The sequence below is a fragment of the Clytia hemisphaerica genome, unplaced genomic scaffold (genome assembly GCF_902728285.1).
Source record: "Clytia hemisphaerica strain Z4C2 unplaced genomic scaffold, Clytia hemisphaerica genome assembly, whole genome shotgun sequence".
Classification (NCBI taxonomy): domain Eukaryota; kingdom Metazoa; phylum Cnidaria; class Hydrozoa; order Leptothecata; family Clytiidae; genus Clytia; species Clytia hemisphaerica.
Window position 1 is genome coordinate 358,104 of NW_027103282.1, and position 25,465 is coordinate 383,568.

General features: G+C 34.8%; 1 protein-coding gene across 1 annotated transcript; it reads right to left on the bottom strand.

The window, feature by feature from the left end:
* Nucleotides 1-6,341: 6,341 nt before the first annotated feature.
* Nucleotides 6,342-24,096, bottom strand: LOC136804351 (uncharacterized). Its single transcript, XM_067061065.1, has 16 exons — nt 23,963-24,096; nt 22,905-22,961; nt 22,121-22,148; nt 21,602-21,656; nt 20,645-20,793; nt 19,010-19,065; nt 17,862-17,928; nt 13,609-13,653; nt 13,003-13,123; nt 12,314-12,520; nt 11,603-11,709; nt 9,583-9,674; nt 8,923-8,949; nt 8,661-8,734; nt 8,123-8,281; nt 6,342-7,198 (listed from the first exon to the last, which is right to left on the bottom strand). Exons 1-16 carry the CDS (start codon nt 24,047-24,049, stop codon nt 6,856-6,858), a joined length of 1,674 nt encoding a protein of 557 aa, XP_066917166.1. The 5' UTR covers nt 24,050-24,096; the 3' UTR covers nt 6,342-6,855.
* Between the last annotated feature and the right edge of the window lie 1,369 nt (nt 24,097-25,465).

Sequence of the window (25,465 nt, forward strand, 5' to 3'; positions counted from 1 at the left end):
TCCTATAAAAAAATACACATACATAAACTCCTTAATGAATGGACGTGATAGACTTGGAAACATTATCAGAATCATCAAAGAGTGAATACACAGGCTGCAAAATTAAAGTCTGAAGACAAATCACGCTTTTACTCGATTTTTTTATTTGCTTGTTACATGAGATTTACTTCTGATTGGTTCAAATTTATTGCACCTGTAAGCTGTAAAGCAAGTAATATGGAAGTAAAATCACGTGTAACTTTTCGAGTAATCACATGTTTTGACTGAGGTGGTATAATTTTGGAACCCGTGAATTAAGACACTGGATTCAAGTTTGAGATTCCGAGTTCGAGGGAGACGAAACCTCCAGTCCAGACAATAAGATGTGACCGGAAATTTTTGCAAATCGCATTAACTTTCTCTTTTGAAAATATTTTAGTAATTTGATTAACAATAAGCATTTATTTTGATGATATAGAGAATATCATTATGATTATTTTAACGAGCACCTTTACTTTTTGCAACGCCTTTCTTTTTATTTCATTTAAACCTGGTAATTATGCCAATCAAGAAATCGATCATATTGTCAAAATAAATGTTATTTGCTGACCAACTAAAATTTATAGACATATTGCAAATTCAATCATGATATGATATATCGGGTTGCTAAAATTTTCAATCAATTTTCAATCGAACAATTGCATTCGATTGTATCGATTAAGGACAATGGGACAGTGGAAAGTGACTGTCATTTGCCAAACCTTTGGCATAAAGTCTATTACCTCTGGCAATAAGCGATATAACCTGAGTTTCTAGTGGAGGGAGAAACTATATTAATGCTAGTAGTGCTTATTAGTACACGTTGTTTTTTTATAAAAACAAACTATATAAGAACATAAGGCTTCGAGGTCCAAAAATTTAAGAAGATTCTAAGAACATACTAAGGCTTTGGAGACTTAAAAACATGCAAATTCTTAAGAAATTACATCAAAATGCTCAAAAAATGCTGAAGATAAGAACATTTTAAGAACATTTTTAGGCTTCAAATCCAAAAAACTAAGAACATCCGAAGGCTTCGACAATTTTTGACATTCTTATAAAAAGAAAACGTTTAAAAAAGCTTTATTGTACCATACAATGAACAAAAAAAGACAAATTTTTTTTGTCACAAGACTCTGAGTTTCATGTTTCTATTACAATCATCAGTTGTGAAAAATGTGAATTGAAAAATTTTGTAAAGTGATCAAATATGACAAATTTAATCTATTGAAATGGTCGTGAGACTGTACCATAGTAAATCGAAATTTTAGATTTTTTTCTTCAATTTTTTTTCACTTAAAGTGAACTGCTTTGGCTGACAAAAAATATGACGCTAGGGTTCAATGGATTTTCATGGATTTCACGCCTTAAGCTCGCCACTTTCTCAAATGAAGACCGCACCTTTATCAATCACGTACCCAGAGCCGCTTGCACTAATTTTTTAGTTTTATAAAGGGGCTGGGTTCGAGTTTACGAAAGAATTGGACGTAATTCAACTGAAATTCCATAAATACATTAATAAAAAATTATTAACTCAAAGCTTGAGGTCCAATAATCTAGTCATATCAGTAAAAACAACAACAATCTATTTTAGCATATTCCATTTTATGAATACAGAGAAGTAGAAAGAGACATGCTGCGATTTACAACAATGCAATATTCGCGTAGATACGCACCGCTACGATACGATACACCGCAATGTATATGTTACAAAAAACAACTATGGTATCACAAAACCAGGCTACTCATAAATCAAAAAATTCAGTTGTTTGACAGAAAAATGAGATCCACTTTTGTTTTTATTTCGAGGCTCAACGTTAGGGTCAATGATTTTGTTTAAATTGACAGCATTTGCTTCAATGAATGATGCCTTGTAACTTTAGGTATACAATTGGCGCTCTCTAATTTGACGTTTTAAGGGCTCTGACCTTAGTCGGAAAAATTGATTTTAGTATTTAACATAAAAGTTATGTTTTAGGTTCTTTAACACTTTTGCTGACTTTTGTTGCGTCACCTTCTTTTATAAAAAGTGCTAAGTTTTAATGAGTAATTAACCTTTTTTGGTTCGAAGTTTTTTCAAACTGTCCGCAAAGAATTGAACTTTTTTAATTTTTTCGGAAAAAGTTTCTAAATGAATGCATCAAAGGTTATGGCTGTTTTCTATCAAAAATTGGGTTCAAAAACTGGTCAAAAAGCACTATTTTCAAGATTTTGTAGCAAATAAGCATTTAGAAAAATTTTCCAAAAATAATTTAAGTTCGGTAAAAGATACACCGTCTAGCGCAAAAAAAATTTCAAAATGTTTTTTCTTCGCCGAAAATAACCTCTTCAAAGTTGAAATACTCTTCTTCGAATTCATATTCTTTTTCATCAAATTTTTTCATTGCGATTCTTAAATTTTCAGACTCACGGATAATTGGCCTAACAAAATATGTATAACATGCCACAGTTTTGTGGGCTATATCAAGTAGAACTTTATATTTTGTAAGTGGCAAATATAAAAAATTCACTACGGTCAGAGCCCTTAATCTTCGATACCCTCCCTCCATATTTGATAAAAACTCAATAGCGCTCCGCATCTCACACGTCAAAATTATTTCGACCAGAAATTTGTATGAGCTGCAATCCTACATTTCGTTTCGAAATGATTGGAAAACTGTGAAAGTTGTAACCTTTCTTTTAATACTGTAATTAAGGTGGTCGTTAACAAACTTTTTTTAAAGTCCAAAAAATTTCAAAATGGAATATCTCAAAAACTATTTAGTATGTATTGTTGAAACTTTGTATGATGGTACTTAGTTATTATGTTGTTCTAAAAATAGAAAAAATATTTAAAAATGTCAAAGACGTAACTTCTAAAAATAAATCCGAAAATCTCTTGGCAGAAAAATCTCAGCAACAAGAAGGAGTTAGCTTTTGATATTTGGCAGTTATGTTACCCTAGTGATCTTCTGTGATCTGAGTGAGGAAAAACATTTGAGAAAATTAGAATCAGGGTGTAAAAACCTAAAAAACTGTTTTTTATAATTATAAAATCAACAAAACATTTTTTTTAATCTGTTTGACTCAGATCACGCCTTTCCATAAGAGGAAGCTATGTTGAAAATAGACGATGCTATCGTCCGTTTAAAGGTCAGTAAACGCGAGAAAGAGTTGTGCGTCAGGGCGGTTTACGGGAAAAAAAGTGGTGGTAGAGTTTACTCCACCCGAATTTATCACGCCTCTCCTAAACTATTCCCTTTTTTAGTGATCTTGTGTAGACGATAGGATCGTCTATGTTGAAAATTTCATGTCAATCGGACAATCCAATCCTGAGATATTTCCGCCAAGAGATAAAAAAACCCTGTTTTGCTATTTTGCGTAAACTGGCCTTAAAACTATTTATTGCTGTAAAAAGAGGAAAAAACGCTTTCAAAATGGGATTTTTGACAGATTTCAGTTGAACTTGATGGACTAATCCAATTTTCAATATAAAAAGAAAGTAAAACCTTTATTTTGCATGTGTCAGCAAATTCATGGCTTCGCGTAGAACCCTGAGATTACTAATACAAAAAAGTTGCGTAAACCTTACTTTTGCCTGCGAAAAAGCTAAAAGTTGGTGAAAAGTGAATGAAAAGTATTCCCTATCACACACTTTTGGCGCTGAAATTTGATCCCAATGGGTAGGAGATTAGAAAGATTTATGAAGTAAAAATGTTCCTTGGAGTTTTGAGAAGCTCTTTATATTAGAATGGAAGCATTAAAACATCACTTTACTACTAGAAAATAAGCCATGAAACAGTCATTCCCTTTACCAAAAAACCACACTTGAAATTTGACAAGATTTAAGATGGCGGGTTTGTTTTTTTGGTTGTCATAAATCCGGAACTACTGACAGTACCAGTGTAAAATTTTGTTTTTTGTGGCTCTAAGTAGCGATGGCAAAAATTTGGGGTCGCTTTAAGGACCAGAAGAGCGAATACTGCGGTTTTCGTGACGGGCGGTGGGTTTGGCGTTTGGGGGCGGACCACAAGATCTGCTCAGATACGTGTCTAAAGACCTAAAGTTTTCCACTTTCCTCTTCCTTATATCAAATAAAACTTCGGGATATTGTTTAGTAAGGTTCAAACTTTAATTTAAACCAAAAAAGATGATCCTATCTCAGAAGTGTTAACGACCACCTTATAAACGTGTAAGAGCAATTAACGAAAAGGACGATGAAATCGAAAGTCGTACAAACGAATAAATTTGTACCAATCTGTTACTATTATTAAATTCGGTGTGCTGTGTCATTTCCCTTGAAGATCGAATTAGAGAGCGTCAACTGTAGTTTACTTTTTTTTATCTAAAAGAACTGAATAGCACTATGTATGTTCTATTTTTCCACAACAAACTACATGAATATCATTAGTTCCAAAGATAAAACCTAGTTAAGCGTTCACAATAGTAAATAATTAAAACCCGGGGGAGATTTAGGTTAACGACCTACCGTAGGCTAGACTGGAGTTGTTTATATTGCGTGTAATACAATAGTATAGGTGTTATATGATAATACGATTATTGTTACGGGATGTAGTTTGTATAGACTAATTTTTTTCCCTCCATTACTTTTTGCTTTATTTCTACTATGTTTGAATTAGTCGTCTAGCTTTCTAGAATAACCGTAGGCTCTTGTAATAAAAGTACGTTATTTCAAGTAATGTTGATTGAATAAATAAACTGGTCATAAAAATGGAAGCAAAAGGTCTAGAATGGGCAATCTACACTCTTTTGCTGGGTGACGTCACAACAGCCGGCCCACTACAGTGGCTTCCAAAAATTATTGACCAATTTCTATACTAACCTTAATTTTGATCATGTGACCAAAAAGACTGAGTAAAAAAAATAAAGAAAAGCTCCAGAATTCGAATGAAAATCGAGTTTCTTGAAATAGTATAATCTTTAAAATATCGCAAAATATTCTCCCAACGTGGCAACGTGACAACAAACTTTTCAACAATTTGAGATATGACATCTTAAATTAGAGATCTACTTATGTTTGTTTGTTTTTCTTCTCTGTCGAGGTCGTGTTTTTGTTTTCTTAATTTATTCTTTCTTATGTAATTTTAGACGATCCTATCGTCTACATTATCACTGAAAAAGGAAAGAATTCAGGAAACGGGATAAATTTGAAAACGAGTTTAGTTCGGGGCGGAGTAAACAGTGGCGGAGGTGTTTACAGTTACAGTTCCAAAACTCTACCGCCACTTTTTCCCGTAAACCGCCCTGACGCCCTAGCTCTTTCCCGCGTTTACTGACCTTTAAACGGACGATAAAATCGTCCAATGTAACTTTCACTGTAACTTTAAATTTGGGCTGAAGTGTCATAAGTGACCTCGAGTGCTTGCGTGCACGCGTGAATAGGCTTCTTTGTGGAGTGAATACGCAGCAGTGACCAAAATATTGCATCGAGGCGTGACCAAAATAATTTGACACGAAAATCCTTTTTACGATCGTGTGAGTGCGTAAAACTTAGAATATTTTTGCTTGGAATGCTTGAGCTTCCCTCTTAGCCGAAGTCTGTGAACCTTTGCCTCAATGTTTGCAAATTCTGATTTTTTGAAAAATTTTGCCCAATGTTCTTAAAATATCGTGTATATATTTCATATCAAGACAGTGTCTACCTAATGTTATATCATGCTTATATAAGCAAAAAGATGTTTGTCTTTTCCTCTTTCTGACCAATCTTCCTCCACGTGTCAATCCAATGTAAAAAAGCTTGTAAATTAAAATTGATGAGTAAACAAACGATATCACTCTCTTATTTAAAAACAAAACCTTTAAGGTTCTGTAGAGGTATTTTGTATCTTGGCGTGGAAATTGCACTTTGTTTGCCAACGAGGCCAATTTTGTAATTTTCACATTGAAAATTCACTTTTGAGGTCCTCAAAACTGTAAGGTATTTGTAATCTTTATCCATGTCTAATGTCTAATTAAGAACGAACTAGCAGTATGCACAGCGTTGCACGCTGCGTGTCCCAAATCCAGTAAATCACCATACATCTAAAAAACTCTAACGGAAGACAGATAGCTGCCGATTGATGATAAGATTCTGAATTTAAAAAAGAAAAGAAGAGGTTAACATTGCATTTCAATTTTTTACCACAAATATTCACTGGATGGAAAGAATATTCTGTTCTGAGTGGATTACTTTTAAAAAGAGATTTCCACTGCAAGAAAATCATAAACGATTATTTTTTTTGAAAATTTCTTGGTAGCTCATAAATATTTTTTCCTAAAAAGTAGTAAAGAATTTTTTTGTTCGTCCTAATGTTGAATGTAAACATGAATCGCCAATCTTGTGATTATCTTTCCTTATTGTGTATTGTAGGTGTCAAAGATTCACAAATATTTACTTAAAAGCGCTTCCATGTCATCTTTTCATTTTAAACAATAACAGAAATTAACATTTTTCGTTACACATCAAATTGACTGACCTTTATAAACCACTGGACACAGTTTCACGATCCTGGTGAATGCTAAATATTTGATCGGAATTTTGTGATGGTACCACTATGTAATCGATGTAGGTCAAACCATTTTTAAACAGAAATCATAAGTTGACCCATATAACTAGTAGTGCCCCCAATTAAGGTACCACCATCCTAAAAATTCCGATCAAAGATGGTGGATTTATAGCTTAGTAGTCACTGATGCCATCACATTAAAAATCATTACCAAAGCTGCAGTCGACCCTCAATGTAGGGATTTTCACGTAAGAGTACAATATTTAAATTTTTTATGTTTGATCGACTTTTCTTTGTTTTGATAGCGCACACGATAGGTTGAACAACTCTCCCTGTAAAATATGTTCGTCAATCAAACGATAAGTCTAGATTTCTCTGCTTTCAGCGAGTTTTCGTAACTGTTTTCCATGGGTACTGAATTTTTTATTGGCGTCGAATCCAACGACGACGTTATCGATGAAGAAGATGACGTTGACGTCGATCCATAGTCGGTACTTTTCTCGTCATCATCAGAAAATTCAATTTCTTTAACAAAATATACAAGTGCTAGTACGACGAGAGAAACAACAGACATGATAATATACGGAAAATGCGGATCGAAGGGGAATCCCAAAGGATCGGTGTTTTTGGTGATTCCTTTGATGTTGCGTAACGACCATGAGTAAATTGTCCCGTAAGCATATGGTGCAACAGCGCTGAAAGTAAAAAAAATGAATGAAATTACCGACCGATCAAGCTAAATAGACCTTTTCATAAATTACGTTACAAGCAACATTTGCCTTGTTTTCAAAATATTACCATGGTGATTAATTCTAAGAGGAGATCATGTACAAAGTTTAGTCTAATTTATATGATCAAAATGAGAAGGTTTAACGGATTTAAACCCCTTGGTAATTGAGAGCTAACTCAATCTTGAATAAATAAAGTGCTGTTGACGCTCTCTAATTCGATTTTCAAGGTGGGTATTGGATTTTCTTCGAATAAAGGAGAAAATTGAGTTGTAGAGCGTCGAGAGTTTTTAGTTGATTTTCAATATTTTTGATCAATGGTGCGTATCGAATAGTAGGTGCATCCTATTGAAGAAGGTCAACTCCAAACGACAAATTGTACATTTATCTAGTGGTATGGTACTATGACCCAAAAATTTTACTTTGTCCTAGTGAAGACACTAGAAATCTATGATTTTCTGGTATAAAATGATATATTGGTTTATCAAGGATATTTTAAAGGTAGCTACATATTTTTTTACAAGCATTGCACTTATAAGCATATCTAGGCTCAGATATGGGGAAAATTAAGCATATGGCAAGCATTACTTGAGCCTACAAAAAATATTTTTTGCCTGATTTTGGCTTTTTTTGGCTGGAATTTTACGGATTTTCAATATTTCCCTAAATTTAAGCTTTAGATTTAAGCATCCTTTCAAGCATTTTTCACCCTTATTAAGCTTTCGACCTAAGCATCTCTGAGCCTCTTTTCGCATTTTTGTATGCTTATATAAAAAAACAAAACATGTAATATACTGGATTTGCTAAGTATCCGTTGACCTAGAGTCATAGAGTTAATTTTCCATGCACCAGTCTTTTAAATATTTGTTTAAGCGCTTCCAAAAATCTTACCTTGAAATATTCATGAAAGCAACTGCGACTCCATTGACAGTACCCAGTAAATCTTTATGCACTGAACTAGTGATGATGACAATGGCGGCCGTGAAGGCGGCACCATACAAAATACGAATCACGAAGATGAAGATGATGAGTAGAATCCAAACTAAAGATCTAAAATATGGAACAATAAAAGAAGATAAAGTTTCGGGGTTCTATACTTTTAGACTTTATAAGACTATTTTGACTAAATTTCAACCTTCTCATAAGCAAGGTCGGGTAGGTCAGTCGGTAGAGCATTTGCCTTACAATACAAGAGTTTTGGATTCAATCATTGGTCATTGCCAACTTAGTGAATGAGTGACTTGGATTGGAAAATCTGATCAAGGCGGTAAATAACCGGGGGCTGGGAGTAGTGAGATGGTTCACCTCAGCATTTGAGCTCCCAAGTATGGCACAAATAGAAAAGAGGATAGACTCCCTTACTCCTGACTCTAATTTAACTTTTAGGGAGTCTGAAATTCTATTTGACAAAAAAAACTAAATCACTTACTTATAAGGAACAAATTTGATTGTTGGAAAAATGACAAATAATACTGATTGGATAGCCAGGCTTCCCATATACATCTGAAAAATAAAATCGTAATATGATATCACAAATCCAGAACCCATGATTTTTGCGAATAATGATTGATTAGCGAGAAATACTTGACCATAATTTGTGAATGAAGTCTTCTAAATAATTTCAGCCGCTACGTATACAACACATAGTTTGATAGCAAACTACTGAAGTTATATTCAGTTAAAAGCCGTACCTTTTTCATGCCAAATCTTTGCGATAACTGAAAAAGCGAGAAAATTATCGACCATTGAATCGAAAAAGATCATCAAACCCAACAAGGGGGGTTTGTACTTTTACGGTGTGACGGGATTGGCCCTTTTTTAGTACGGTATTACGGGATTTGACGGAAAAAGAGACGGGAAAACGGTATTTTAAAATCAGACGGTGACGGTATTCAGGTACATTTTTGCCCTGTACAAGCCAGTGTGACGGTGTTATTATTTTTTCAATTTTCGGGATTACGGGATGCAGCAAAAATTTTGACGGGAAAACGGTATTTCGAACCCCTTCACCCCCCCCCCCCACCCCAACAAGAGGGCAATAGAGTATCAATTAAAACTGGCGTACACACTATTTTCCATCATTTTTAGAATAAAAACATTTATCCACGTCTTTGCGGCTCTTGATACGAGTCAAAGATAATTAATCGTTTAAAATACAGTAAAATCTTTTTAATTCGAACCTGTATAACACGAACGGCCAATCCTTAACTTGAACAGTTTTTAAAGTCCTATCAGTCAACAATACTCTTAAAAACTTTACTCCATAACTCGAAATTTCCTTAATTCGAATTGCATTCTCCGTGCGTGTTCGAGTTATGGAGAGTCCATTTTATTACTAAACTAGTGTTCACCTTGGATATGATAATGATGAGTAAGAAGATCAGTGGAATGCAAGCGATCATCAAAGATTCTCCAACTTCTTTTACTGTAAACCCTAAACCGTCTGAAAGAAGAAGTAGAGAAAATAACTCAGTCATGTTGAGTATAACATTCTTTCAATGTAATTTACTATGGAACGTCACAGCTGTCACGCAGTACAATTGTTGAACACTTTTTGCAGCTGGTGTTCCATAATTTACAAGGAAAATTACGTCTGGGAAATTGACACACGATTTTTAGATAATGACGAGATTTTCCTCGACGAAAAAGCTTTCTGGTCGGTCAACTGCAAAGGGAGCTGGGGTAAAGATTTTCACAAAAGAGAGAAAGTTCTCCCCAACTCAAATTTTACAAATTTTCCCCTTTAAAGGTTATCTTGAGGTGCTAAGAAACACAAATTTACACTTTTATTAGCCTCGCGCATCTTTTTAAGCAATGGTCGATTGCATCCAGTATATTAAAAATAATCGTTTTTGGCCCAGCGCTAGCGATAGGGCCTTTCATTTGCAACTCTGTCCGTCCTTCCGTCCTTCCTTCCGTGTGTCTGTCTGTCCTTTTTTAGAGAACCGGCGCTTAATACCAGTACCACACTTTTTGCCGTCTGGACAGGGAAAAGCTTGCTAAAGTCGGGTACTGGCTAAAAAAGATATATTTTCTGATATTGCGCTCCTTAAACAACAAATGTTTTCAAACAAAACAAGATGGCAGATGAAGCGAGGAAATTGATTCGTGTTGATTCATACTTTCTTGAACATTTTCTTTGCTTTAGAGACTTTCAAACCAAGGAAACCTTCTAGTGATTTTTCTTTGTAAACCTTTTTCAACATTCTGTCATATCTTATAGTTTTTGCTCAAGTTTTCATAAAGCTTTAGGGCTGAAAATTCTACCTTAAATCACTGTCATTTTAAGTTTCTTGTTTTCAAAAAGACTTTATTTTTAGGAAATAATGGCTTCTAATATAGAAATAAATAAACTGAAATGTGTAAATTAAAATAAGACACAATGTTGCTTCTGGATCTGTCGCTGTTAAACAACGGTCAGTACAGTGACAGTGGGACGTGGCATGATTTTCAAACTCGACAACGTACTCGACACAGAATTATTTCAAGTAAACTGATTCTGGAATTTGTTAATGGACACTAAAATGGAGTTAATGTGTAAATTGGAACAAGATTGGAACTTTTTCCATGATGCTACGTGTGAAAATGGTTATTTCTGGATCTGTCTCGTTTAACGATTGGTGGCTTGATTTTTCAAACACGACACAGAATTATTTCAAATATATACCGATTTAAAATGGAATATGGGAATGGAGACTAAAATGCAGCTCATGTGTAAATTTGAACAAGATTGGAACTTTTTCCATGATGCTACGTGTGAAAATGGTTGTTTCTAGATCTGTCTCGTTTAACGAATTGGTGGTTTGATTTTTTAAACTCGCAACACAGAATTATTTCAAATACCGATTATTAATGGATTATGGCAATGGAGACTAAAATGCAGCTCATGTGTAAATTTGAACAAGATTGGAACTTTTTCCATGATGCTACGTTTCCCTGTTCTAAGAAATGAAGAAAGGGAGAATTATCCTTGTTGAATTATTTTTCATTGTGTTTTGTTCGACGCAGTAAAATTTGAAATGTTTTGGCCATCCCTTTCCTGGGGAAAATTTGAAATCTTGTTAAACATTTTTTGGAATTTTTAGAAATTCCGAAATTCGCGAAAATCGCGTGCAAAAATTTCACTTTTGCTGGGCCTTCACGCCCAACGGGCTTCTTGTTATGATATAAAAAGGAGACACGCCTCTATGCTGACAAAGCAAAATTAACAAAGAATTCCTAAAGATTTGTGCTTGCGTTGCAACGAATGAGGAGAAAGTTAATCTTTCTTTTGTTTAAAAATGCTGTGTAGCAAAATGGTAAGAGATATGTTCAATGAATGAATGAATGTTCTTTAATATTGGTATAAAATTAACACCAAATGCTACTTACTATAATCAGTGCTGGTGGAGACCCAAAGAGGGTACAGTTCATTGAAACCAGTGACATTAAATCCAAAACACATGTAAGATATGCTGCATAACATCGCATTCTTGTTGCTGGAATGATTTCATTAACGAAAATCTTTTTAACTTAAGACTCGACTTAAGATGTAGCTATTCAACTAACATCGTTTTTATAAGTTACGGAAAATCTTCTGTTTACTCACGAAACTGCCTAACTTTCCGAAACTCATTTTTCAATTAACCAAAGTCCTGATTTTTAAAGGAATCTTAGTGCGGAAATGGGAAACTTATAAAAACGATGGCAAGTCTCCTGTATAGTGAGAGCTATAGAAAGTAAAGATAATTCCTTAATCAAGCCAACTTGGGCATAACAAGGTATTATTTTATTTGACGGTAATTTACAAAATATCCCTGGAACCCCCACCCCACTGGAAAATCTGGTTAACAACGCGTCCCCGGCGGGAAATATACCCTACCATTTTAGCCCAACTGGGAAATTGACTTAGTTTCATCCCTATTTCAAATTTGAGGGCAATAAATGGCACTCTAATACCGTCCTCGAGACCATGTATCCTTACGAGATCTTTTTGAGCTCAGAACAATATCATTTCTCTTCCCGTTTGGATTTCGATATATCACCACTGAAGGCAAATGTTTCACCCAGGCTGTAAGATTCATGTCTGATTCATTAATTTACCTGAAAACCTTGAATATTCTTGCTGACTTGATTTTTTCAAAAGTTCCATCAGGTTTTTGTAAGATATTGTATGATATTTTTGCATCTTCTTCGTGACTAGCAATGAAGAATGAATCTTGAAGAGAGCCACGCCCACCTTCATTGTTGTACATTTTTTCTTCACCGCCGCTAGCTAAGAGGCGAATATCCTCTTTCTCATCTAAATTGCTATGGTAAAAAGGTAAATATGATAAATGATAAATACGATAATGCAATTAGAATCGATTAAAATTAACCTCCGAGCAGAACCTGACTACTACAGATGCTCTGAAAGGAGATCCCTTCTTTTGAAGTTATCTATTCAAGCTTTGGGATGAATATTGCATGAGATTTTGATTGAGGATATCATCAATTTTGGATGATATCTACTAGAATATAAACTAGAACTTAATCCCTTAATTCACTTTTTATGATTCTGTTAGTCCTCACGAAAGGCATCACGTCTCTCAGTATAAAATCAAAAAGTTGTGCGAGTGGCTCTGGGTATTAGGATTGAATGAGCGGTAATACTTTAAAATCAATATCAAAATACTTCATTGTATATATTTTTTATTTCCAACATTTCTTCCGAAAAAAGTGGTAAAATTTCAGGCAAAGAAGTCTAAAATGTTCGTCGGCAAAGAAATCGATTATCAAATTGATTCACATACCTATAACTTTCAGGATTGATATGATCGTATTGGAGAAAGCAGGTACAAATGCTTAACACCAAAAAGCAAACAGCTAACAAAATGTTTGGTAACAGGATTGGATAAGAATCAAATATCGTCCCTTTAAAAAAATCAAATCAAAAATTTTCAAAATGCTGCATTGCCTCTAGCGCTTATTTACTAATAATCTTATTACCGTAAGTTGGTCTAATGTCGACACCCCTCATCTAATTCCGAAAGCTTCTTTTTAAAGTTGAAAATAATAAAAAGGTCAAAACTATTTTTCTTTTGCTTAGTGGTCAGAGAATAAAAATACTTTTTTTAATCAGCGACTCCAAATTCATTTTGTTCCTTCCTATCCGAATGAGATGAGGGATGTCGATATTAGACCAACTTACGGTACCTCATATATAATGCTATCTAGAAAGAAGTCCAAGTTGGAGGAAAACTTGTGACCGGTAGAGTTGAGCTTTTCTTTGAGTTTGTGCACATAATTATTTATCCTCGTTTATCATACTCCGACAATCTTCGGTTTGCCGAAGTAAAAGTCGTTTCTGGTAATAGAGGTTGTGGTTTCTGATAAAGAGGTTAATGAGTAAAGTATACCTTTTGGAAAATATTGAAATGACTCTGTCGGGAAAGCAAAGAAGCCTAAAAAGAAATTAAGAAATATTTTCATTTGAATTGATATAATTCAAAATAAAGTAATGGAAACTCAGAGTTGAAATATTTATCTAGGATAGCTAGTGATATAAGAAATTAGAAATAGGAATGTTTAACTCCTTTGTATTGCTAGACCATTAGTATCTCGTACCCACCAGAAAAATCGGGTAATAAATCATTTTTCTCGAAAGAAATACCATGGTGATTATCCATTGAAGTGTAGGTTTTTTATGTATGGCTCAGCTAAGCAATTCCCGCCATTTTTGAAGCAAACATTCAAATCTGTAGAGGTGGTCCTTTACGCAAATCTTCCATAATGGCAAAAAAAAAGAAACTTGTGAAGGACATAAAAATCATGAACGCAGACCAACTTACACCTGAGAAGATAAGCAAACTATAAATCTACGCGCAGAAAGAGAAGCCGCATATCATTGCAATATGTGAAGTCAAAACTACAGGTAGGTGTGCTAAAACGCATACACGAATACGAATTCTGCGAGTACACACTAGTCAACCATACAAATGCTGATATACATACATAGGACGCGGTATTATAATATTGGCACACAACTCTATCAAGCATCTGATAGTTAAAAATCTCACCAGTGCAGTTTGAGGAGACCTGTACGATCGAAGTCCGTCTTGCCGACAGAGATTCGTTAGCTTTTGGATGTCTCTATTGTAGCCTAACGAAAACAGATTCATCTGAAGAAAACAATGCAAAATTTAACTCGTTCATGAAGACTATTGCCGCAGACAAGAAATACCCTCACAAATGTTTGATTGGCGATTTCACTCTCCCAACAATTAACTGGAAAAATTGGATCACACCGCACTTCAAGCAGAGTAAGGAAGAGCAGTTTCTGGATCCAATCCGTGACTACTTTCTACATCAACACGTGAATGAGTCAACATGTTGTCGAGGAACTGATGACCCATCTACGATCGATTTAATCTTCACAGGCGAGGAGAATCAAATATGTGACTTACAATGTCTAAGCCCACTAGGGAAGAGTGATCATAGTGTTTTAACTTTCACCTTTACTTGCTACACTGAGCGCAAATTTAATTCAAAGCGATACGTCTTCAACGATGGCGGTTATGCTGCAATGAAACAGTCTCTTGAAGCACATCAATGGCAAGAGGGATTACTCAATGCAATGGACACAAAGTCTGTAGAGGAAATTTGGCAATTATCTAAAAATAAATTATTAGAGCTTAGAAATCTATTTGTTTCATTGAAAGAATTCAATTGTCAGAGCTGGAGGAGCAAGGGATCTACCTAGCTCTTTCCTATACCAATAGGAAATGATCTGCAAAGAGAAGTAAGGAAAAAAAACCGATTGCACATGAAATGGACCCGAGCCTTGTGTCCAGAGGAAAGGAGTCGGTATCAGCTTACCTATGTTACATCGCGTAACAGGGTAAATCGGATGATGTCGCAAGCACATAGAACATACGAACGAAACATATGCACTAAAGCTAAAACGAAACTAAAGGTCTTTTGGTCGCATGTAAGAAATCAGATAAAAGCTGCGACAGGTGTTTTGTCACTTCTCGAGTCACCTAAAGACAAGGCATCGCTACGTTACGAAGACCATGAGAACATCCGGGATTTCCACGAAGAACAAGATATTGCAAACTTCATCGTAACTAAAGATATGATAAGTAAGAAGATCAAGGATCTGGATACAAACAAATCTTTTGGTCCTTATGAAATACATCCAAGAATGTTGAAAGAACGTGTCGACGAAATTTCCGAGCCCCTTAAGGCTTATGAATAAGACACTGGCTGAAGGATTGGAAGGTTGCTCACGTCACGCCCATCTTCAAGAACAAAGGTGCGCATAACTTGGCCATCGACTACAGACCAGTGAGTTTAACATCCGTGGTTTGCAAGCTGATGGAGTCGATCTTACGAGAACATATCACGAACCACCTGACAAACTTAATCATTTTATCAGATAAGCAGTATGGCTTCATCAGTAGAGGTTCCACTGTTACTCAACTATTGAAATATGTCGACAGGTGCTGTGAAAGTATATCAAACGGAAAAGTTGTAGACTGAATCTGTTTTAATTTCGCTGAGGCATTTGATACCGTGCCTCGTCGTAGGCTTTGCAAGAAGTTAGAATAAGGGTATGGCATAGTTGGATCAATAAAGAACTGGATTTCATCGTTTCTGAGTGGAAGGAAGCAGTTGGCAAAGTAAACCAATCAAAATCCAACGTGGATAGTGTATTAAGTGGAATAATACTATAAGGAAGTGTCTTGGGCCCTCTACTCTTTGTACTGTACATAAATGATTTGCCTGATAAGTTGATTTCAGCTCTGCTACTTTTCGCAGATGATACAAAGATCTTCAAAGTGGTAGATTCAGTCTATGACTCCCTTGTCATACAAAGTGATATAGACACACTCGAAAAATAGTCCAACGATTGGCTATTACAGTTCTATCCGGATAAATATCACGTCCTTACACTTGGCAAATTCGTAAATATAAAACACAATAATCCGCATTGTCTTGGTGATAATCAGCTTTAGCATGTATTTGAACAAAAATGGGTATATTAGTTGATGCTGAATTGACATTTGAAGACCATATATAGCCAATCAAGTAAAAAAAAGCCAACACAATGCTTGGTGTCATCAAACGAGGTTTCACCAACTTAACTCCGGAGATCCTCCGTACGCTATATTCAACATTTGTTTGACCACACCTTGAGTACGCACAATCAGTTTGGTCACCAAGATTACGTAAACACATCAACTTACTTGAGGGAGTGCAAAGACGCGCAACAAGATTGGTTTTGACGTACCGCAGCCTTTTTATTATGATTACCCAGTTTCCCGTTTCCAGTTCCATCCAGATGTTTTGAAAACTTTCGCATAGACTCTCTGCAATGATTCTTTTCTAGGTAGTCGATATTTGGTAAGTCCCTCAGTTTTTGTCTGGTATGTATTACAACATAGTGCAGAACCACAGCTCCATTTGACCAATTGTTGAACTTTGAGTGTCAGCAATTCTTTCTCAAAAAAATTTCAAATCAAAACAAAGAATCGGCGCTTGCTTTAATTTTTTTCCCTCCAAAAAAGTTTGCTAGTCCCAGACCCCTCGCCCGGAAACACGGTAATAGGCTCAAAATTCTAAGAAAACGTCGTATTGAATTTGGACTAAACGTTCGCGTCCAAATCGAAAACACGCCTATGAGCTTCTACCTAACTTCGCGAATGACGGCTTCCACGGACCACAAACGAAATCCTTTTATTACAGATGTGTGCCAACCTGGAATAGACTGCAGAGAAATGTCGTTACAGCAAAGTCTATCAAGACCTTCAAAGAAAACCTCAACGATGCATGGGAAAACCATCCCTCAAAATACGATTCAAGAATAGTTGTAAAATAAGATCGGTTCGAGGCCCACACTGTGAGCCTCGCTGATAATGGCGGAAGTTACAAAACTTAATAAAAACATGAAAAGCCTCTGAAAGCCAATCTAAAGAGATGGAATTTAGCTTATTTATTCAACCCCAATTCCCATTGGATAAGATACAATATATGTTTATACAAGTGTTTTAGACAAGGGTGTATTTTAACTAAGGATTTGGTACATATTCGAAAAAGAATATCGAAAGCACAAATAGTTTATAGACGACTATGTAATTCAGAACATTGTGGAAAGCAAAAAAAATAATGGCAGGGGTAAATCGAGGGGTAAATTACTCGAAAAAATCTCGTACACTTATTAGAAAAATCACAAAAAAATCACGCAAAAAATCAAAAATCACAAAAAAATCACAAAAAAATCAAAAAATTACAAAAAAATCAAAAAATCACAAAAAAATCACAAAAAATCAAAACATCACAAAAAAATCACAGAAAAATCAAAAAATCACAAAAAAATCACAAAAAAATCAAAAAATCACAAAAAAATCAAAAAATCACAGAAAAAATCAAAAAATCACGAAAAAATCAAAAATCAAAAATCATTTCGTACGCTTTTTTCGAAGTGATTTACCCCTCGGGGTGAATTGTAATTCATACAAAATCATTATCATCCCGTAACAATATAACACCCATATCAATGTATTACGCGGACTATAAACCACCGGTCTGCACGAATAATAATTAGAACACACGGTCGATATTTAAAGGATACATCGAGTAGTTCAAGATATAATGTGAAAAAAGGTACCTCCAATTGCAGGTCCAAGGACCATTCCGAAACAAAATGCAGATAAACAAAATGCCATGGCGATTGACTGAAAAAAATTAGGAAAGTTAAGAGGTTAATTTATCAATACAATTGACGCTCTCTAATTCGATCTTCAAGGGGAATTGGATTTTCATCGAATAAGGGAGGGAATAGTAAGAGTGCCGTTTTTTAGCTTTTCTGGTCAACGGTTGACTTTCAAAATTATCGAATAAGATAGAATACTATCGAATAGTAGAACGTCGAATTAGAGAGTGTCAACTGTAATACATATCAAGCAGTTATTTGGACAAAGTCGAATCCAATATGCAAAAATATTGGGCGTGCGAGAAAAAAATATTTTAGCGATGAACGGATAATAAACCATTTATTTGGACGCAGTCTCATCCAATATGAAAAATATTTGGCTACGAGAAGAGATATTCTTCGCCGAGTCCAATATCTTTTCTTGTAGCCTAATATTTTTCATGTTGGATGAGACTGCGTCCAAATAAATGGTTTATTATCCGTTCATCGCTAAAATATTTCTCGTTTTCAAACATAACTCCAATTTATAAGCTCGTAAATCTGGTTTCTTGGTATTTTTTTATTCAAAAGTCTTATTCTTATTTTGTGACGTAACGTCAAAAAAAAGATGCTCAATTGTCATTGAACTCGTTGTGTGAAGTCAAATTTTGAAATATGTAGCCCCCATGGAAGCTATATATTCGAAAATATTGGACAGCAAAGAAGCCAATCAAATATCGCTATTTACGCGCGTCGGCTAATAATCTATTTTATTGATTCATATAAACTTAATACCTATTTTTGAGTCATGTTGCCAGACGTATACGCGTTTTTTATAAGAACATCCAAAATTTTTGAAGCCTTCGGATGCTCTTATATATTTTGTTCTTATAAAAAAGGCGGATAGAAAAATGAAGACAAATCGAATGACTCATCAAACATTTTTCATTTCAAACGCCTTGATGGATTTAAGCAAACTTTTTCTGAAATCTTCATAACACAACTAAGCCTGAGAAATTTGCAATTTGACAACATTTGTAAAATTTTACGTTCATTTGAAAACTGCTGAAGCTTCACGATGCATCAAAAAAGGGACTGGTTACGAACTCAAAATAAAAACATACCTTATTAGTTTTATCACATTTGGAGAACAATAGCGCTTGTGCTGTGATCAGAATTCCTGAAACGAAAATTTGTACAATTATCAAAAAAAATGATATGATAATTATGGGTATACATTTTTCAGAATTTAGAGTTCGGGTCATAATTCCGATTTCAGTACTTTCATCTTATCTTGTTGGATATACCGTAAATTTTCTATTTAACAGGTGGCAATGAATAATTAATATTATTATATACCTGTAGGCAAAAACAGCCGTTTGATAAATTAACGATATGATATGGCTATTATCACATGGCAATTTTTTTATTCAAATTTTTTTGAAGATGCCATGGATTTTTGCATGTTTTTACTCTTGCTAGAAAAGAAGATTTTAAAATAGTTCTATTGTCAATTTCAGTATTTTTAATGACTCAAAGTAATCAAAAAGTTAACAAAGAGAAAAATTTCGAACATTCGATTTTGTGAGCACTTTTTATTTTGTAAAAAATGTTTCAAGTTTTTCTCTTCTTTTTGTCTTTAGGTATAGAATAAAACGTATATTCAATAGGTTTCACGTTGGTTATTGGATTTATTAACTCTCGGTGATGATATTCATCACCTCGGGTTAATAAATCTCAATAACCAACTTTTACCTATTGAATATTTGCTTATTATCCATGTAGCAGTCATTAAGTAAGCCATTAAAGGTTAAATCGGAGGGCGGTATCGAAAGGTTTTGTGACTCAAATTGTCATACACGCACTGACGAAGCTAAAGCGCCAGGCTTCAGAGGGCTGAAATATCATTAACCGCCCGGGTAAAGGGCAATAACGTCATTTGCGGCCCGCTCGGAATTGGATTGAAGTCGTTGCATTGAAGCGAAGAGACTAAAATAACGTCAGAAAAAAGCACTTTTTGGTCATTTGCGGCCCGCTTGCAAGGTGCTAAAAATTTGTTGAAGAGATTTCATTGAAGCGAAAAGATTTGGTTGACGCTAGAAAAAAACGTTGTTTGAATGTCCCATATGAATAATAATAGTAATAGCGTTCAGTTTGAGGTCGTTGTTGTTATTTTCTACACGTGTTTAGTTTGATTATTTGCCCGATAGTGTCATTTGGGCCCGACGCGAAGCGGAGATGGCACTGGAGGGCTAATAATCAAACTGCAAGGGCAGAATTAATGAGAACAACGAATGAAAACGTTACGCTATTACTATTATTATCCATATCGGACATTCAAACAGCGTTTTTTTCTAGCGTCAGTCAAGTTTTGAGTACCCTTGCGAGCGGGCCGCAATTGACCAAAAAGTGTTTTTTCTGACGTTAGTCATAGTTATATTTATTGTTATATTATGGACACTACGCGTAAAAAAATAGAGAAGAATTAATTACGAAATTCAGGCGTGCCAAATATGCGTTAATGATTAGGGGAAAATTAAATTGAACGTGCTAAATTGGAGGTGAAAATCTTTATTTGAGTCAGGGTTGTACAATATCATTACATACCATTTTTCTTAAGAACCCCCTCCCCCTCCCGGAGTTTGAAATTACGCTAATTAGAAAGCCGATGTAGGGCCACTTTTGTATTCAAAATTGCTTAAACCCTTTTAGTTTATTACAAGTAGGGTTATAATTGAATATTTTCTGAGAGTTTTTACCTGGAATTCCTTGAATGAACCTTAAGATGAGAGCATACGTAATGGAAGTTGTGAAACCAAAAACCAGCGAAGCGATTGCACCAAATAATGAAGTGCAAATGAGAAGATATTTCTTATTGAATCGATCTGTTAGATAGCCAATCAAGAAGCTATGAGAGATCAAATGTAAGTCGGTAAACAATATCCTTCTTAAGGTTACACGCTTTTTTTATAAGAATATAGTTTATAAGAATATTTACGATGAAAAAAAAACAGAATTCTTATAAAAAAAGAGTGTAGATTAACAATATTATAATGACGTCGTATTCCAGTTTGGAAATATATACACCCCTTCTTACAGACCCAATGAGATCTTTTGAGCAAATGGGATAAAAGTAACGGACTAAAACTCGATGTGGGTTGATATTTCCATGTTTTTCTATGGCTTGGTATTTAAACTCCGTTGCTTTCATGTTAGAACTCAGGCAAGTTAAAGCCTGTGCAAAAAAATTGATAAATCGTGACGGCCGTGACGGCCAGTTGCTCCACCCCTTTTTAAGGGAAAATTTTTCGTTATTTTCACTCTTTATATTAATACCTTTCCAAAAAGTCCTGGGCGAAAAATTCTGTTTCAGCCATTTTGAAAAATTTAAGGCAAAACACCTTCTGTACGAAGGTAGGCGGTGGATAAATGTCTTTCATTTTCAAAAAAAAAAATTCAAAAAATTGATGACGTCAGCAAAAATCAGCAATTTTCGTTATTCCTAAAAAAATGCTGACGTCATCAATTTTTTGGAATTTCTTTTTTGGAAATAAAAGGTATTTATAAACTCTACCTTCGTACCAAATTTCAGTTCATTTGGATAAATATTCCAGGAGTTATTTGCAATTTAAATTTTTACTGACGTCAGCAAAAAGTGTTTTTCCTTAATTTTCCCAAAATGGCTAAAAGTGAAACAGAATTAAAAGTATACATACCTGAATAAAAAGGAACTTGCAAGCATAGCCGAAGAAATAAATCCAGCCACACTACCTAAACAGGATGAGAATATGAAAAATATTGAATCCATTTGGACAGAAAAAAATAATCGGGCTTGGCGTTTTTTACTTCATAATTTTCAAAAAGCTGTGCATCAATCTCCCACGATGTTTAATCGATAAAAATATTATTTTTTGAATCTGATATTTTTGGAAATTAAAATCTAAATTGTTTTGGAGGTCATGGTTGCTAGGGGTTTTTGTTTTAACGTCGTGTAAATGCATGATTTGACTTTTCATCGAAATTGAATTTTATCGAGAAGAAAAGAAAAAGTCAGTTATGTTAAAGTAAGTATTTAGTAAGTACAGGGTGTCCCGTAAAAAAGTCTTGTTTCACAACACGACTACAAATAGAAAATATTTGTGCCATTATACTGGTAATTCGATAGAGATTTCTATTCCCAAAAACGTTCCACTGCGGGGCAATGATAATAGGGTGTTGTAAATCAATACCCTTACCTGTGTCTTCCTCCGAAACTCCAAAGCTCTGAAAAATTAAGAAGGGTGTGGTTTAGAGTAGAGGGAATGGGGCTAGCCCAAGCTAACAAATAATTTGAACCATATACTTTATGTTAGTTAGTCTGTTAGGCCGACATAATGATTTTGATATAAAATGGTAATGAATGGCAGAGATAATTGCTTTTGTACCTGACCCGCTGAAAGTGAATATAGACCGACCGAATCTGTGGATTTCCTACCAATTGGATTTTTGTCAATAGTCACTTATGTAATTTATCAAGCTCAAATCTCCTAGGTTAAGATTGAAGGGCTGGTAATGTAATGTTGGAGTCCGTCATGTCATAGGGTTTAAAAAATCTTTTTTCAAAAGGTTTGAGCTGGTTTTTCAGCTCATCCAAGGAGCAATCTCATGAAATTTATCTACGAGTGAGAAGGTCTTCTTCGTAGATCTTTTGCGTTTAGATAACCTAGTGACTGGTGAAAATATTCTTTAACAAGAGGCTTGTAGGGTACTGGAAAATAAATTAGTAGTGAAGTGCAAAAGTGCATGTCTATGAAGCATATATCCATCTAGAAATGAGCTGTCAAATTTAATTATTGAATGAATGCAATGATTCTATAGTCTTTCGACTGGAATGTTAGAAAAATTCCAAAAAGGTAGTAACCCAGCTAGTACACAACGTTGTTTCAACGTTCATTTAACGTAATATGGAGGTTTTGAACGTTAGGCAAACGTTAAAACAACATTGTGTGCCAGAAGGGTGGTAACGAGTTTAACATTTACCTTCACAAGTTTTGGAAGATACGTAAAAACAGATGTTTTTGTCATTCCATTCGTGATCTAAAACGATAAAAAAAAAATTGTATGATAAGAGCTGACAAAAGGCCTCCACACCCAGCTAGCTTTCAAACAGGTCAGCCCAGAAGAATTCAGCTGATATTTCATTTTTGCATCAAAATCAAACTGCATATTTCAGATATCATTTTGGTTACCAACATATCTAGAGACACTGACCCAGAAATATAGCAGCCTGCGTCACTCAACAATAGCAGGACGGTAACGATAGTCATCTCAATTGCGCGCGTCTTTTTTATATTCATGAACAAAATATATAAGAATACAAGATGAATTCTGAATTCTGAATTGGGGCATATGTACGCTAAATCTATAGTAAATCAGAGTGATTTTGAACTTTAAAGAAAGGGGGTTGTAAAATACGAAGAGGGTAAAGTGATATAGACATGAACTTTGCTCTATGCATACTATAGATTGAAATAAAATAAAGCCGCTCTGATGACGTGCTCAAACCCACATCCTACTGTACCTACCCACATCCTACAACATCCGAACTAGCTACGAGCTCAACAGGGTAAAGCCTAACCCCCGGGGGCAGCTGGGAAAAAGGACCGACGAGTATGTGCAGGTCCTAAGGGTACCTTTTCCAATATGTTTAAAATTAACTGTAAGGGTCGGAAAAACTAGAGATGCACTGTAAGGGTAGAAATTTCAGAAAATTCTTGAAAAATCTAGATATTTTGACCAAAAATGCTAGAATTTTGAGCATTTTTTTGCACGAAAGGGATCGAAAATTTAGGGGGAAATGCACTCTAAGGGTATGATTTTCACTGGTTTTTGCTGCACTGTAAGGGTGCAATTTTAAAAGCCAATTTTTAGCCCGCATATACCGTCAGTCCACAAACCCAGTGCCCCCCCCCCCGGGGCCTAACCATTCTATCGATCAAAAGTGTTATCATATTTTAAGATGTTTATTTTTTATGGAATGTCCGAAAAAAATTGACGAATTTCCTGGAAGATTTGAGTATTGTTTATTAAACACTTACCTCACCGAGAAAAGCAATCATAACACAATACCATGGCAACGGTGTAATACCAGGTCCGTATATTAATTTTTCTAAAAATTTCTTCATAGTACGAGTTGCTATTTAAGGTCTTTTTGAAAATGTGTTGAAATTTCAATTCTGAAATAAAATAAATGAAAATGTATAGAATGCTACATTCAGACATTCTTATGCAAAAAGAAATACTGTTAAGTCTTGGTTTAGCTTGATTGTCGACCACCAGCTCATCTAAGTTTGAATCAGATACTGTGCTCGTGGAAAAAATCGAGATTTGGGTAATCTCGACCCCGTAGCAACTTATATCGCTTGTTGATTATAATAGCGAGTTTATGTATTTGCACTTTTGAGAACAGTAGGGTGGCTGAAACGATTTGCAACAACGCAAAATCAAGGACGGTAAAAGTGCTACCGTCGTCCTCAGTTGTTCAGGATCTAGACAAATTAAAAACGAATGTGTTCCATCCCATAAAAACATATACATACATAAACTCGCTAATGATGGACCATAGATTTATAAAGTCCGAAGGGTTAGATGTTGGGCTTTAAGCCATCGCATGCAAAAACAATGAATATCGGAAAAGAATATTATTGCTAATGTTTTCGAAAACCTGCGGAAGCTTCTTATTGGTCAAGCACTGAAATTCTATTGTAAAGTCACGTGACTTAGGTAGGATTTCCTACCTAACCTCGGCACACTTTTCAGCAAAAGCACGATATCTAGCCCTTTGGACTTTATAAATCTATGAGTTCAAGTGAGACGAAATCTCCAGTCCAGACAATAAAGTGAAGCCAGGAAATTTTGCAAATCGTATTGAGTTTCTCTTTTGAAATTATTTTAGTAATTAGATCAACAATAAGCATTTATTTTGATAATATAGAAAATAGTATTATGATTATTTTAACGAGCAGCTTTACTGTTTGCAACGCCTATCTTTTTATTTCATTTAACCCTGGCAATTATGCCAATCAAGAAATTGATCATATTGTCAAAATAAATGCTATTTGCTAACCAACTAAAATTTATAGATATTGCAAATTTAATCATATAATATCGGGTTGCTAAAATTTTCAATTAATTTTCAATCGAACAATTGCATTCGATTGCATCGATTAAGGACATTGTGACAAAGAAAGGGCTGAAATTCATGGAAAGTGACCATCATTTACTAAAGCTTTGGTATTCCAGCAATGCCTTTACATTTATCAATCAAAGAAAACCAAACAGCTTATTACAACTTCTAATACCAAACAGCTGTTCCCATTATTTAACTTTCTTTACTGTCCCGTAGTATATCGAAATTTTTAGATTTTTTTTTTCAAATTGACAATGCATCAACTTTAAGTGCACTGCTTTGGCTGACAAAAAATACATGACGCTAGGGTTCAATGAATTCTTCATGGTTTAATCACTTCAAGCTTGCCCGTTTCTCGCTTACACCACTTTTTTTTTACTGATGGTTGTAATTCCCAGGTGTGAAATATGTG